Below are 15031 nucleotides of genomic sequence, written 5' to 3'. Positions count from 1 at the left end.
AGGGAGGATGTCCCCCTTGGACACAATAATTTTACCGTGTAAAAATTATGAAGAATTTGTACACTTTTTACACGGTAATTTCACACCGTTCAAGGGAGGATGTCCCCCTTGGACACAATAATTTTACCGTGTAAAAATTATGAAGAGTTTGCACACTCAAAGTCAGTTTTGTCCAAATATTTACAGTGTACATGCTAAATGGTTTTTTTTCTCAACAAACCTTATTACTAAAATGGAATAATTATTTAAAATACAGAACACAAGTTATGTAATAACAGATTTTTTATTATTGTAAATTAATTCTAAAATATATTTACACAAGTTTTCTTACTTCTCTAGTAAAAGGTACATATTCTACAATACGATCATGAATTAATAAACAATAAGCAGTTACACCTGTAAGCGAATCTGAAGCTTCGATTTCCAATTGAACATCCACTGCTGAGGCTGTGGTTGAATCGTTCTGTTTTGAAGTATCGATAACTATAATTGGTGCGTTTGCTACAAAAGTAGAAGGACTCAATATCGGGTTACGAATACTTTTTTCATAGTACGATTCTTGAAACGATGTATACATATTATACAATAAGGTGAAATTATTTTTCGAAAAATCTAAATTCAAATTATCGTATGGATAAGCTATTGAGTTCAGAAATACTTTAACGTTTGTTAGATTACAATGATCGAATATACTACAATCTTTTGATAACACATTTTTGCGTCCTTTCTGTAATCCAATTACGACGAATCGTGGTTTTTCTAATTTTGAAGCAGTTTTCAAATTCCACACAACTTTTTTAGTGGTCCCGAGTTCAGGATATTCAAAAGTTTCAAAAGATCTAAAAGGGATAAACAAACTTTTTTCTTTTTCTATAAGTTTCAATAATTTCAACCTTTCTTCATCATCGACCGTTATATGTGGGACCTTCCAGACTATTTTATTTAAGGTGACTTTACCTTCAGTGGCAGTTGCACCACTTTTAACTTGTAAAGCATTTAAATCACTATGACTTCGGGTTAATATTAATTCCAATCTAGAATTCACTAATATTCTTTTGTAGTCTTCAAACCAATATTTTAATGGAATACAAGCGGTAAATTCACCTTTATCATTTTCTGATTGCGTTGCGTTTTTAAAATTCCAGCCAGCATTTTCATAGCAATTGTAGTTGTCTGGCGTACCGGATAAGTAACCTTTCAACGAGCTAGTGATTCCAAGAACACGCGTGCTATCTACTTCTATCCCATTGATTTCCAACCGTATTTGCTCAAAAAGGTAAGAGTAACCGTTATTAGTTAGTTTCACTTTGGTAGCATCAGTAATTATTCCTTCCAAAAAAATAAAGCTTTCGTGTAGATATGGATAGACATCCGTTTGCTGGATCGATATACGTATTTCATCATTATTATTAAATGATGTTGTATACGGTGCGTATGAATGATATTCAATTTTTGTAATTTTAGAATCCGTTTCGTACTGTGAAGTTATATCCAAAATATCACTTTCAGGCATTCTGCTTTAATTGATAACCCAAAGCTTGTAAAATTTTTTTATTCTTCACCGTCAATTTTTTTATTTGATTTGATGTTGCTGGTAGCACTTTAGTCTTATGACTAGTTGTACTGATCCGAAGTAGTGGGTTTATATTGAATTTTAAACCCATCTCAAGATCCGTAACGTTTAATATGCAACACAATTGTCAATGCCTCACCAAAATTATCAATCGGATTATGATCTTGATCAACTAACTGAACGGTTATCGAATCAATATTTGTTTTATTCAATTTGTAATATATTAAATTTGGTGGTGACTGAATTACTTTCAACCCTGTCCTTTCACTTGGGAAAAACTCATAAATCGAATGACTCTGAAGATGGTTGTTGAATGATCCTTGAGCTATATTACACATTACTTTTATAGAATTAATTGTGTTTAAATTTACAGCTTTTTCCGATCGAAGAATTTCATTGTGTGGCTTATATACTCGTTTTTCAAAACCGAATACAGGTGCTATACTATACGGATGCTCAAAGTGTAGTATCCCATTACATTTTATATACGATCTGAAATCGTTAGGATCAACTGTAATGTCGAATGTTAAATTGGTTAAGTTTTTACTATTATAGTCATCTATTTGCTTCTTAACTCGTTGCTTAATATCTTCAATTTCATAACAACCCTCTTCCAATGTAATAAAACATATCATAGGATCATTATTGTTTTCATTCTCAGCTACTTGTATAGAAAATTTATTATTATTATCATTAATATTTGGAAACGAATTAAATGACTGTAAACATAACAAAGCTATTTCTGAGTCCTCGTAAAGGTTTATAGGTGGAAAATAATTTACAGATAATATGGTAGCATTCCCAGTTAAACTTAAAGTAACTGACTCATACATTACAAAATCTAAGATATAAATTTAATGATGAGATCCGTGACGTTTAATATGCAGAACAACTGTTAACGTTTCGTTAAAATTGTCAATTGGATTATTGTTTTGGTCAACTAACTGAACAGTAATTGAATTAATATCTGTTTTGTTTAATCTGTAATATATAAGGTTTACCGGAGATTGAACAACCTTTGTTCCTCTTCTCCCACTTGGGAAAAACTCATATATCGAATGGTTTTGAAGTTGGTTGTTGAATGACCCATGTGCTATATTACACATTACTTTTATAGAATTAATTGTGTTTAAATTTGCAGCTTTATCCGATCGATGTTCTTCATGAAACGGTCCACAAACTTTCTTTCTATACCCAAAAACAGGTGCTATACTATACGGATGCTCAAAGTTTAGTATTCCATTACATTTTATATACGTTCTAAAATCGACAGGATCAATACGTACACTGAATGTCAGCTTTGTTCCGTAGACTTTATTAACTTGAGATAACTCTTCTACCATATATTTGTTAATATCTTCTATGTCACGGCATTCGGCTGGTACAAAAAATTGAATTTTTGCTATTCTATCTGGAGGAATTGATTTTATTCTCAGCCGGTTATTAGTTGGATTTATAATATTTGGAAATGAATTGCACGTTTGCAAAGATAACAAAGCTATTTCTGAATCCTCGTAAACGTTTAGAGATGGAAAATAATTTACCGACAATACAGTTGAATTTCCAGTTAGATTTAATGTAATAGATTCATGCATTGCAAGAATTCAAGACATAAATGACCACAGTTAAATGTATTGAAGTCTTGATAGTTGGAATAGTTGTATACTATTTTGAACTGTCTGAAATAATGTTGTAATTCAATTGGTGGTGGTAAATCACCAAAGCTATCAAAATATACAACTTTGTCCTTATTTTTATAAAACGCTACCCAATGGCTTCCGTCGCCTGAAGATGTATCCAAGTTTAATATACCACATTCAATCGTATGTGGTTTTTTAGGTAAGTTATCACGTGAAAAGACACCACGGAAATGATTGATTTTCAATTTTCCGATATATTTTATAATATCTTGAGACGAAAGCGGTCTATCAGGTAGCGTGATCGTCAGTTTTTTTTCCTTAACCTATTCTTGTTTGATTTCAAACCACTGCCTTTTTTTCTTTTTGAATTTTGAACCGCATTATACACACTAGCACCTCCAGACATCAAACTACCAAGTGCTGACAATCCTGCAAATATAGGTATTAAGGGAATTGCACCTCCTGATTGTCTCGGTACTAAAATCAACCTTTTACCACCATTCTTTTTTTTTGAGATTCTTTTTTTTTTCGCTGCTAGTATACAATTTGTTTTTATAGCACGTTTCCGTTTGCAACCCATACCTATTTTTCTTTTAGCTTTCATTGCGTTTGTTACTGCGTACGCAACTAATTTCTCTTTTCTAGGTGTATCTTTTGCTTTAAATCTTTCCCAAGCTCGATTTTCTAACACTTTATCAGCTTTATGTCTATCGTCTAAATTTTTACTTGTTGCATACACAATATCGTGGTCACGACAAGCAGCATCCAATGGGTTTATTCCTTTATCACCACGATCTAGTCTCTTTTTTAATTTCGTACCAGGACCACAATACTGATATCCTGAAATATGAGCTTCGAACGGGAGACTATTTATAAGGGAGTTTACAAATCCTTTACCAGTCTTGTTTGAATTGTACTTACGAGTTGAACACGCCATCTATAACTGGTTATAAATTTAAAAAATCTAGAGTATTTATACGAAAATAATATGAATTTGATTGAACAGAAAGATATATTAGATGTAATAAATGTAGATGTTCAGGTAGTAAAAAAAACCATCAAGACATGGTTCGTTATTACCTGATACTATACGTGCTATACTAGTTGGTCCCAGTGGCTCAGGAAAAACAAATATAATGTATAATCTGATCACACATGCAAACGGGTTAAGATTTGAAAATATTTATTTATACTCGAAAACCTCTAATCAGGAAAAATATGTCTTACTGAAAAAAATAATAGATGATATAAAAGGTGCTAATTTTTTCATATTTACAAGCGCTGATAAGGTTATAAAACCAAACTTAACCAAAAAAAATTCAATTATCATTTTTGATGATGTGATATGTGGTCCACAATCCGTAATCAGAGAATACTTTAGCATGGGCAGACATTCAGGTGCTAGCTCTGTATTTTATTTAGCACAGACATATTCTAAAATATCAAAACAGCTAGTAAGAGATAACGCAAACTTCTTAATGATACTTAAACAAGATGATACAAATTTACGACATATATTCAACGATCATTCGTCTACAGATATGGATTTCTCAGAATTTCGTAAAATTTCTCATTTATGTTGGAATCATAGTGATTATGGGTTTATGGTCATCGATAAAACTCGGGAAATGAATGAAGGAAGGTATAGATGTGGGTTTCATACGTTCATTAAAATAAAATAATTTTATATATTTATACCTATATAAATATACCGTCACACAGTTATTATCTACATAGTGTTATCGACAGTCATACGATACAGGTATAGTACTTTTATTATTTACAATGAACAAACAAAAAGTTTTATTGGAAAATTTAATAACATCAAAAAAAAATATTAAACGAAAAATAATGGAAATGAAACGTGGTGTTATAGATTCTGAAAACTATTTCCGTGAGGCATTTAAACCAATAATTGAACCATTGAGTACACATGCAAAACAAAATGAAATATGTAACACACAGTCAACTGTACTAGAAAATAAATCAGAAACCTCATGCACTAGTGAAGATGATGATGATAACGAAATAAATTCACCATTTGAAAATTTTTTAAATAACCGTCCTAAATCAATACGTTATGATAAATCCTATGGTATGCATTATGATAAAAATAGTGATTCATATAAAATAGGAAAACATTCTGTAACTTTTAGTCACGGTAAATTACTGCTGCTTAATAAATATTATAAATTCACACCAGGTTTATGGTCTTTATTATGTGAGAAGGAACCAAAAAAAACAACTATAGAAGATATAGAATCTTATTACAATATTTTGAAAACTTCTGGAGTCCATTTAAAAGCAGATGGAAAACCTAGAACCTCAAGGTATCATAAATGGGTGACTGTTGTAAAACCGTTGTATGATCGAATGAAAATGGAGGAAAAACAGTTTAATGAAGAAATAGATAAAATTAATGAGAATACAACTCCACGAATTAACTTAAAATCATTTAACAATACTTTACCTTCTAGTCCTTTTGGCTTATTAAACGCTAAACGTAGAAAAATAACACAAGAAAATGATCCATTTGATTTTAATCAATCAGCAAGCAGTTTTTCACCTTCAGATCGTATGTCTACAGATATGATTAATTTTACTTCATCACCTGATCCAAAGACAGGTAGTGGTTTATATAAAGATGTCTTACCTCAAACCCAATTAGTTTATTATGACGATCCGAATGAGCTAGTAACTAGATTAAATCTTTTGACATCATCGCAAAGTGTTGGTAATACTGGTGTTAATAACGAAATCATATCTATTTTAGAAGAACTGCGTGAGAGAAATATTATAGCATAATGACGACCTTAGAGGGTATAGCTAATGAGCTACATCGACCAGCGAGAAAAATATTTCCTAGACGTAGTGTGGTTACACGGTTTATTGACGACCTATGGCAAGCTGATTTAATGGATATGCAATCTCATTCTAAAAAAAATTACGGTTTTAAATTTATATTAGTTGTTATAGATACATATAGCAAATATGTATTTGTGGAACCGCTGAAAAATAAATCAGCAAAAGAATGTACAAAAGGAATGGTTAATATATTGAAAAAAGCTAATCCAAAATTTTTACAGACAGATAATGGTACAGAATTTTATAATACTCAATTTCAAGATTTAATGAAAAAATATAAAATTAAACATTACAGTTCATACAGTGTTATTAAATGTTCAATCGCAGAACGTGTGATACAAACACTTAAAAATAATATATATAAACATTTCACTGCAACAGGTACATGGAATTGGTATAATACAATATCAAAAATTATAAATAACTATAATAATACAAAACATAGAACAATCAAATGCACACCTAATTAAGCTCGAATGGATACAAACAGAATTAAATTTAGTACATATAAAAATTTACAAACATTGTATAAACCAAAATTTAAAGTTAGCGATAAAGTACGAATATCTAAGTATAAACATATATTTAGTAAAGGATATACCCCGAATTGGACAACGGAAATATTTACAGTTTCAAAAGTTTTACAGACAAATCCAGTAACTTATCAACTAAAGGATGAATCAAACAATATAATCTTAGGTGGTTTTTATGAACAGGAAATTAAATTAACTAATTTTCCAAACACCTTTCTTATTGAACGTATTGTGAAAAAAGTTGGGAATAAAATGTTTGTTAAATGGTTGGGTTTTGATTCAAGTCAAAATTCGTGGATAACATCATCAGATATTTTTAAATAATAATTTTTTATGTATAACATGTAATACTTTTATAATAAATGCCAGAAAAAAAGTTGAAATAATTATTTGTTTTCAGTTTGTAATTTTTTTAAAAACAAAAAAAAAAAAAAATTTACTTCACTACCGTTTGATAGCGCTTTCTGTTTATACCGATTGGAGATTTATCAAGTCTTTTTTTTCTTTAATTATATAATTTATCTAGTTTGTAGTGACCATAAGCCAAAGTATTTATCCCGTCGTCATTTATATAACGTTTATCGTCATTAGCGCTTAGAACAAGTTTGTTCATTGTTTTCGATTGAACAACATGTTTGTTTGATTGGATAAAATTCATGACCCTGTGAGTTAATTTATCCTTAACAGATAAATGGTTTATAAAAGCGTGTAGTATATCCTTATAATTTTCGAATTGCATATGTTTTTTAATAATATATTTCTTTACGCCTTTTGCTTTTTTTTCCTCAGTACCGTCTACAGTTTTGTACGCATATAATTTCGGTCTTAATGAAACGAATTCTTTAAGTATAATTCCTTTCAATTCATCCTTGAAAAAGCCTGGCTGACTTTTATGTAATTCGCTAAAACAATAATGGTCTTTGGGATAGTTAGATGTATCAAAATATGGTAATAAATCATTTTTTAAATCATTGAAAAAATTTGTAGTTTGAATAGCGTATATCAAGGAATCAGTATCCGAATATAAAGAACTAATTTTAGTACCATACCTTTTCTTCATGACATTATAGTGAAAATCGTACATAAATGTTTTCGAAACGTCTAAAATTGCAAATCCCACATAAATTGCCTTATCGAATTTAATAGTTTCCTTATGTTGGTGAATAGCCATGAGATTTTTAGAGTATATAGTTCTGTCTTTAAAACTAGTTTTTGTCATTAGTTTATTCGCTTTTTTTTCTGATGAAACCAGTTTTATAGAAGTTCTTGCTCGGACATTCTCCATACATTTACCAAAAACGCTATTAATTAACAACTTCCAGAAATTTTTTTCAAACTCATTTTTTGCTTCTGCTCTCATTTTTGTACAGAACTCAATGTATGATGCCATCCATTTTTTTTGTGAAAAGCGGATAGCTCGATGAATTTTTACTAATTTAAGACCGTGAGAAATCGCTTGTTTTAAATTTTTGTAATGTACAATATAGTTTTTTTTCGGTGATAGAGTAGTTAACAATTTCTCAACTTTCGAATTTGGTGGGCATTCGTTAAACGGTAAAAACGGAAAATCATTATGGGTTTTATGTAAATGTTTAGGGTACTCGATATCAACTTCTAATATATATCCTACTTCAGAATCTTCAGAAATTTTAGTTACATCTATGTCGAGATCATCAACCCATTCAAAATCTTTAAAAGGTAGTTCTGTCAACATAGACTTTCCATATAAATTTACACAGTCGAGATATGTAATCCAAGTAATCGGTTCATTCGAATTATAGTCCAATCCTTCAATATTTGGTATGTTTGCTTTAGCATATCTTTTAGTTGATTGACAAATACCGCCTCGGATTGATTTTTCGAAGTAGAGTAACATATTATAATCCTTTAACCTCTCTAATTTAACCTTTGTATACTTAAGCATACAATCAAAAGCAAATCCAGGGGCAGTCATATAATGAGCAGGATCTATTCTGAGAGTAGATAAACATATGTCTCTAAAATTTTCGAACACGTCAGCTAGTATGGTAACATCAGTTTTTAAATAAAGATCGCTATATTCACCCAAAGTCTTTACGTCAAATGTATTCCATACATTTTTTGCATGTCTATAATCTTCATCACTAATTTGTTCATCTGTTAACGAGTTATAAAATTCAAGCTTTGATGGTAAAAAAGCATTGTCTAATTTACTCCAACTATCGACATATTCGTAAGGGAAGACTCCTTTCCGTGTAACTCAATCTAATGATTTGATTGAAAATATTTTTAGGGTTTCTCTAAACCTCAACTTATCTTCAGATAAATTGGCTGCAAGTTTACTTAGCGACTCACTCATAAAACGGAATGTATCGACAAATTTAATACTAAATCTAGGTGCGATTTCCTTGCTAAAGGATATATATTTTTCCGATGAATTAGGAATAATATGAATATCTTTATCATCGCAACCTAGTTCCCGAATTATGAAGTGACTATCATAAGATAAATTATGAAAGAATATTGGAACGAACGATGGACTAGTTATTTCGAAATTACATTGAAGACAGAGACATTGCCTATATTTGCCAGTAAAATGACAGTGATCTCGAACTTTAACCAAATTATTGTTTTTAAAATGTTTTGAACATTTTTGACAGAACTTGGTTCTTTGAAAACGTTGTTCCTCTTTATCAGTTAATTTGTCCATCGGTGTATTAATTTGATAAATTTTATTAATTTCATTTCCAATATCGATCATATTTTTCATAAATTGTTTTGCAGCTTTCTTACCTCTATAAATAATTACTTTCGTCGGAATTTCAAACTGTTTTACCAGCTCTTTCGATATAATACTATAGTCAACTTTTACATAAAACCCATAGCTCATAATTTCATGTAAATGTGTAACATGAGTTTTCTGATTTTTTTGTTTTTTACGTCTATTAATGAATTTATTAGGTTGTTTAGGAGTTAATATACATTCAAAATCTGCATAAATGACAAATGGAATCCTCTGCGTTTTTTTATAACCTTTGAAATAGATGAAATCATCATCCCCCTCTTCAAACATTATAGGCCTCCCCAACGGATTCTTTCCACAATTGCGTCGATGTTCATTTAATCCTTCTACACCCCAAAGCTTACTTTTGCACGGTTGAGTACCAAAAGTTGTGAAACATCTCTTACAAATAATTAGCTTCGAACAATTTTTCGTTTTCTGACTTCTGATTAATCTTGAAAAATTATGAATATAACAATAATGCGATGTTTCATCATTATTATACAAAAATAGGTCAAAATGATCATTTCTTTCGGTATTACATACATACAAGGGAAAAATAGTTTTTTTGTCATTCAAACTATAAATATTTATTGAAATATTGTTTATACGTTCAAATTTAGGTATCTGACTGATTGGTGTTGGAAAATCAACACATTTAAAATTTAAACTACTTTTTAACTCTAACATCTTAAAATATTTTTCATGAAAATTAGTTTTATTAGAGCGATTATCAAACTTGGATAATAATGCATATTTAAAACATTTATTATCACTATTTTTCACATTAATAATCGCTCTTTTATCTTTAATATGCTTAGGTAAATCAATATATGTTCCTCCTTTAAGAGGATTCACTATATTGATTCTCAACTGTAATGTTTCTATTACCTTAAGCGTCCATCCAGAACCTTTCTGTGTAAAATCTGTCTCTTCCCGCAACAATTTATTGAACATATCGTTTAGTATTTTTTTAAAATTAGATGAATTACATGCAAGAACATTAAAAGTTTTGAATGCAATATCCTGTACTTCTTGTGTAATAATTCTTTCGTAAACACTATCCACGACTAAATTAAATTTTATAGATGTATTTTTACACGATTCTTTTAACTTAAAAATTAATTTCTCTGAAATATAGTTAAAAAAAAGCGTGTAATCTATAAAATCCAATGTATTTTTTATGATAAAAGTTTTCGAGCATTTTTTAAATCGTTCAATTTCGAATAATTCTTTATCAGTAGAAATTGTCCGCTGGCATTTTCTCACCGTTTGTCTTTTCATGATGAAACTGTAATAGAATATATAAAAAAAAAAAAATATAATAATGTAGAAAGATCATTTTATTTAAAATATCATTCAAATAAATTAATACATTTAGAATATATTTACAAAACATAAAAAATAAAAAAAGCTGTTTTGAGGTGAAAAAATAATAAATGAAAACAAGAAAATTATGAATTACTATTAACCATTGTTCATATAATTGTACTGTGCATATAATATAGATAATTCTTTTCGAATATTTTTTTCACGTTTCTTATCTGTATGTAGCAAATGTAAATAATCATTTGCAATCTTTTTTTTTTCATTCATTATTTTTTTTTGTTTTAAACCCGCTTTTTTTATTTTTATATCAATAATTTTAATTTTTTTTTTAAATTCTACTGCTGCCTCATCCATTGCTTGATCAATTTGCTCGGCCTTTCGGATAACATCGTTAATTTCATCCATAATAAATGATTTTGATTCCATTTTTTATTTTTTATTTTTTTTTTTTTTATTCTGAAAATGTCATAGTTTTTTTTATACACTAACTGATAGTAATAAAAAAAATAAAAATAGTGTATATTAATTAGTGAATAATACTTATAATAATAGACTAGCTTATGTATTCACACATATGTATAAATATTATCAACAAATTAAAATAAATTATGGTTATACATCATCTATAAACATTAGTTTGTGATTATTATGTTAAGTTTACTTCAATTAATAAATAAAACATTTTTTTTGTATGGTTGGTATATTTAGCTTATTTACAATTAAATAATTGAACAAAAAACTTTTAATTTAGAATGTTTATTTATTTACATGTGTCTATCATCAAATTATTTTTTAAACATAAACATAATAAATACAATACTTTATATTAAAAAAATATAATCTTATTTTGTTTTTAACAGATTGTACCCAATTCCTGTAACTGATAATTAAGATTTTGTATCTGCATATTAAAATTATTTATACATTGCCAATAGTCGGTACATCTAGAACGATAAAATATAAGGATCTTTTCTTTCTCTTCTTTAAAAAAAAGCAATTTTTCTTTTAATACACATGTATGTATATAATATTCGTTAATATAAGTTACATTGAGAGAAGGAGATGGACTTATTCTAGTTAAAAACAATTGATATTTTATATTTTTAATATTTTTTTTATTCTGTTTAAGTCTCCATCTTCTCATGAAATGGTCTTTTTCATCCGTTTCTGTATAACTTTCAATCATTTGTTTATAATAGTCTATTTCGTTTAAAATATCATTGTGAGAATTCATTATTTAAAATGGTTAAAAAAATGTTAGAACTAATATATATAAAGAAATATGTTAAAAAAAAAAAATCTGATAATTAGAAACTGGTTCCTATATCAACTAGCATTGCGTATAATTTAAAGTTAGCTGATAATCAAGTTTTATATCATGTTATTCAATAAATATAATCATTTACATACTGTATACGGAATACAAACTTGTTTTTAAACGTATCCCTACTTTTTAGCATTTTTTAATCATTAAATATACATTATGGTAGTTAAAATGACTATAATATATCAGTCAGCATAGTGAATAATTTAATGTAAGCTAATATGTCTATATTTTATATATTATAATAATCAAGTTTTTATATTATGTTATTCATATAATTATAATCATATACATACTGTATACACTTGTTTTGTTTCAACTTATTTCAACTTTCTAACATTTTTTTAACCATTTAATATACAACATGATAAACATAGATATTTTAATTAATCAACCTTTTAAATTTAAAAAAAAAAATTAATTATAAAAACCTTGTACATTTAATATTAAAATTACTAATAAAACTATTGAATATCGGTTCATTATAACCACTTATAACCACTTCCCTAAACGCTTATGTTATGTTATGTTTTTTGCTATCGTGTATTATTTTTCGTTTAAAAACTAGTAAAGATGTGGAGTTTTAGATTCGATAAGATGATTTTTTTTTTTAAAAAATATATAAATAATGAAATAAATAGGTACTTACATTAAAGTATTTTCTAATGTTTAGAGACGAATGACTGTTGATGATGCCGGTGTTGGACTGGTAAACTATGTAGGTTTGAAGTATTTTCCAATGTTGAGTGATGAACCCTTATTGATGATGTCGATGCTGGACTGGTAAACTTGGTAGGATTGAAGTATTTTCAATATTCGATGGTGAATGACTGCCGCTTGTTGTTGCTGGTAGAGAACACAAGCTGGACTGATATCGTTTGACTATCAAATGCTGCGTTATATAGTCGAGAATCATCTCCTACTTTCCTAGTTATCGTTTAAAACTTACATTCTATTCGAAGAAATCGTATGACCTGTTCATGTAATATTAATTTTAAAAACAACTAAGTTATTTTGTAGTAATAGTAATTATAATATATAATGTATGTATTGGTGTTGACCGTAGTCCGTAATATTCATTTAAAAATAGCTAGGTCAAATTTTAGGGCGTTGTCCGAATAAAAACTAGTATCGATAGGAGGTCGTATAAGACCGTTGGCGGAATAAAACTGGGCGTTGTCCGAATAAAAACTAGTATCGATAGGAGGTCGTATAAGACCGTTGGCGGAATAAAACTGATATTAATAAGAGGACAAATTAAGGGCGTTGGCTGGTTTAATGAACATTGCTATGAATATTCCACATTTCAAAGTATCTATGGTAGTGGAAACATTACAGTATATAAGGCTAGCGTATTAACAGCAATATTACAGTCAACATTCAGCAACTAGAACTTCTTCATCATCTATAACAATTCAGCTTCAAGATGTCTTACAGAACTTCGATCATCGATTCCGGATCAGAGGTTAGTAATTGAATCACTTTAATAACTAAAGCAAATTGGAGGTCAGTCGTAAAACTACTCAACGCTATGGTTATAATAAATTCGTGGTTGATTATAACTTTATTTTAAACATAATATTAAAATTAAATAATAATTAGAGTGTGACTGTAACGTTGCTCAATATTGTTTTAGAGATCGGCTGTAAGCCACTCATACATTTATAGTTATTCACCTTAGTTTATGTTTTATAGAACGAATTTGAGTCCCTGGACACAAAAAAGCCTTCTACTTCAAAGCAGGTCAAAACATCGTTAAAAAGAGGGGCTGAAAAAACAGTAGACAAAAAAACAAAAAAAAACAGATGAAAACAGTAAGATAAATAATAATTTATCATATTAATACTTTATCTAATATTCTAAGGTTATGAATTATGGCATGAATTTATTTATTTGTTTTTTTTTAGAGTTCATCATACAGAGAAATTCTCGAAGAGAAATTGCGGGCGGAAGAATTTGATGAAGAGATTTTTAATTCTGTTACTTTTCGTCAGGGAGATGGTTTGGCTACCATCAAAAGCCAATTTAATCCAGACGAAAAGCCGACGGATTATTGGACGATAACACATTACAAGTGTGCGAATATACACAACGTCCCAACAAAGGAAAGGTAAAGACTAGACTTTGGTTTATTTTTTAATTAAAAAACTATTGCTAAATGAAAAAAATCATTAGTTTTTATTCACTGCCAAACTGATTGAATAATTAATTTATGTTGCAGGTGGCGACACTCTGAGGCATCTGTCAAGGTGACGACATCGGACAAGTCAAAAGATCAGACTCTCAATACAAGTTTAAACGAGACCATGCAGGTTATATTTGATGTAATTTTGAAAGACCCGGAACGTCGTACAATAAGAAATAAATTAGCCGCATGAAAAAAAAAAAAATGTAGTATAAAAATATTTTTATTTATTTAATAAAAAAAACAATACATAAATATAAATGAATTTGTATTATATCATACTATTAAGTCCTGTAAAATCATGTCAGACATTACATTAAAATGAAATTGTAAAATCTCATACAAAAATGAAGTGTCATCGTTTTGTAGATGAGAATAATAACTAAAATCATAGTTCTGTATATACTGGTTTGTGAATTCGTTTCTCTGGCAACTGATGGGCAAACCACGGACATCGTTTTTAATCAGTTCGTAAGCTGCATCGAATGTTGTTTGAAAACTCGGTAGACGTTTCTGTTTTTCTGCGATATAAAGGTCGACACAATGTTGAAGTTGTTTTAGTCTGCAGAAATCTATATGCGAGAGTGTAATATAATCATCATTTATATGCAAGGTTATTGAACTCTGCTTCACATTAATTGAATATGTAAAGTTCTCAGTAATTTTTACACGTCTACACCTGGTATGTAAGTTGTTAGTAATTGAAATGTAATTAGATTCAGACATGAGCGTACACCATTGCTCTAAATTTAATGTAATAATTTTTTTCGTTAACTTACACTCTAATAACACAATAATTGAAATTTGTTTGCTGATTAATA

At 28.9% G+C, this 15031-nt stretch overlaps 3 protein-coding genes and 1 pseudogene across 3 annotated transcripts in view; 1 reads left to right on the top strand and 3 right to left on the bottom strand.

Annotated features, from left to right (window-relative positions):
* The window catches only part of LOC132939141 (uncharacterized), a 251436-nt gene extending 242110 nt beyond the window's left edge, over positions 1-9326 (bottom strand). Inside the window, exon 1 of the mRNA XM_061006166.1 lies at positions 6707-9326. Coding sequence (XP_060862149.1) covers positions 7117-8565 — 1449 coding nt within the window. The 5' untranslated portion in view covers positions 8566-9326 and the 3' untranslated portion in view covers positions 6707-7116. The remainder of the gene's footprint in view (positions 1-6706) is intronic.
* On the bottom strand, positions 1101-3401 carry LOC132939651 (uncharacterized). The gene has a single exon (XM_061006932.1). It carries the CDS (start codon positions 3166-3168, stop codon positions 2428-2430), a length of 741 nt encoding a protein of 246 aa, XP_060862915.1. The 5' UTR covers positions 3169-3401; the 3' UTR covers positions 1101-2427.
* LOC132938214 (uncharacterized) lies at positions 8851-12911 on the bottom strand. The gene is made up of 2 exons (XM_061004914.1): positions 12675-12911; positions 8851-10663 (listed from the first exon to the last, which is right to left on the bottom strand). Exon 2 carries the CDS (start codon positions 10654-10656, stop codon positions 8851-8853), a length of 1806 nt encoding a protein of 601 aa, XP_060860897.1. The 5' UTR covers positions 10657-10663; positions 12675-12911.
* A 192-nt stretch (positions 12912-13103) lies between these two features.
* Positions 13104-14428, top strand: LOC132939219 (uncharacterized; annotated as a pseudogene).
* The last annotated feature ends 603 nt before the right edge of the window (positions 14429-15031 follow it).

The sequence above is a fragment of the Metopolophium dirhodum genome, chromosome 2 (assembly GCF_019925205.1).
Source record: "Metopolophium dirhodum isolate CAU chromosome 2, ASM1992520v1, whole genome shotgun sequence".
Classification (NCBI taxonomy): Eukaryota; Metazoa; Arthropoda; class Insecta; order Hemiptera; family Aphididae; genus Metopolophium; species Metopolophium dirhodum.
This window is presented reverse-complemented; position numbering and strand designations above follow the sequence as displayed.

Excerpts from the sequence above, each read along its gene's own strand:
- LOC132939651 (XM_061006932.1), bottom strand. The coding sequence starts at position 3,168 with ATGCATGAATCTATTACATTAAATCTAACTGGAAATTCAACTGTATTG.
- LOC132938214 (XM_061004914.1), bottom strand. The coding sequence starts at position 10,656 with ATGAAAAGACAAACGGTGAGAAAATGCCAGCGGACAATTTCTACTGAT.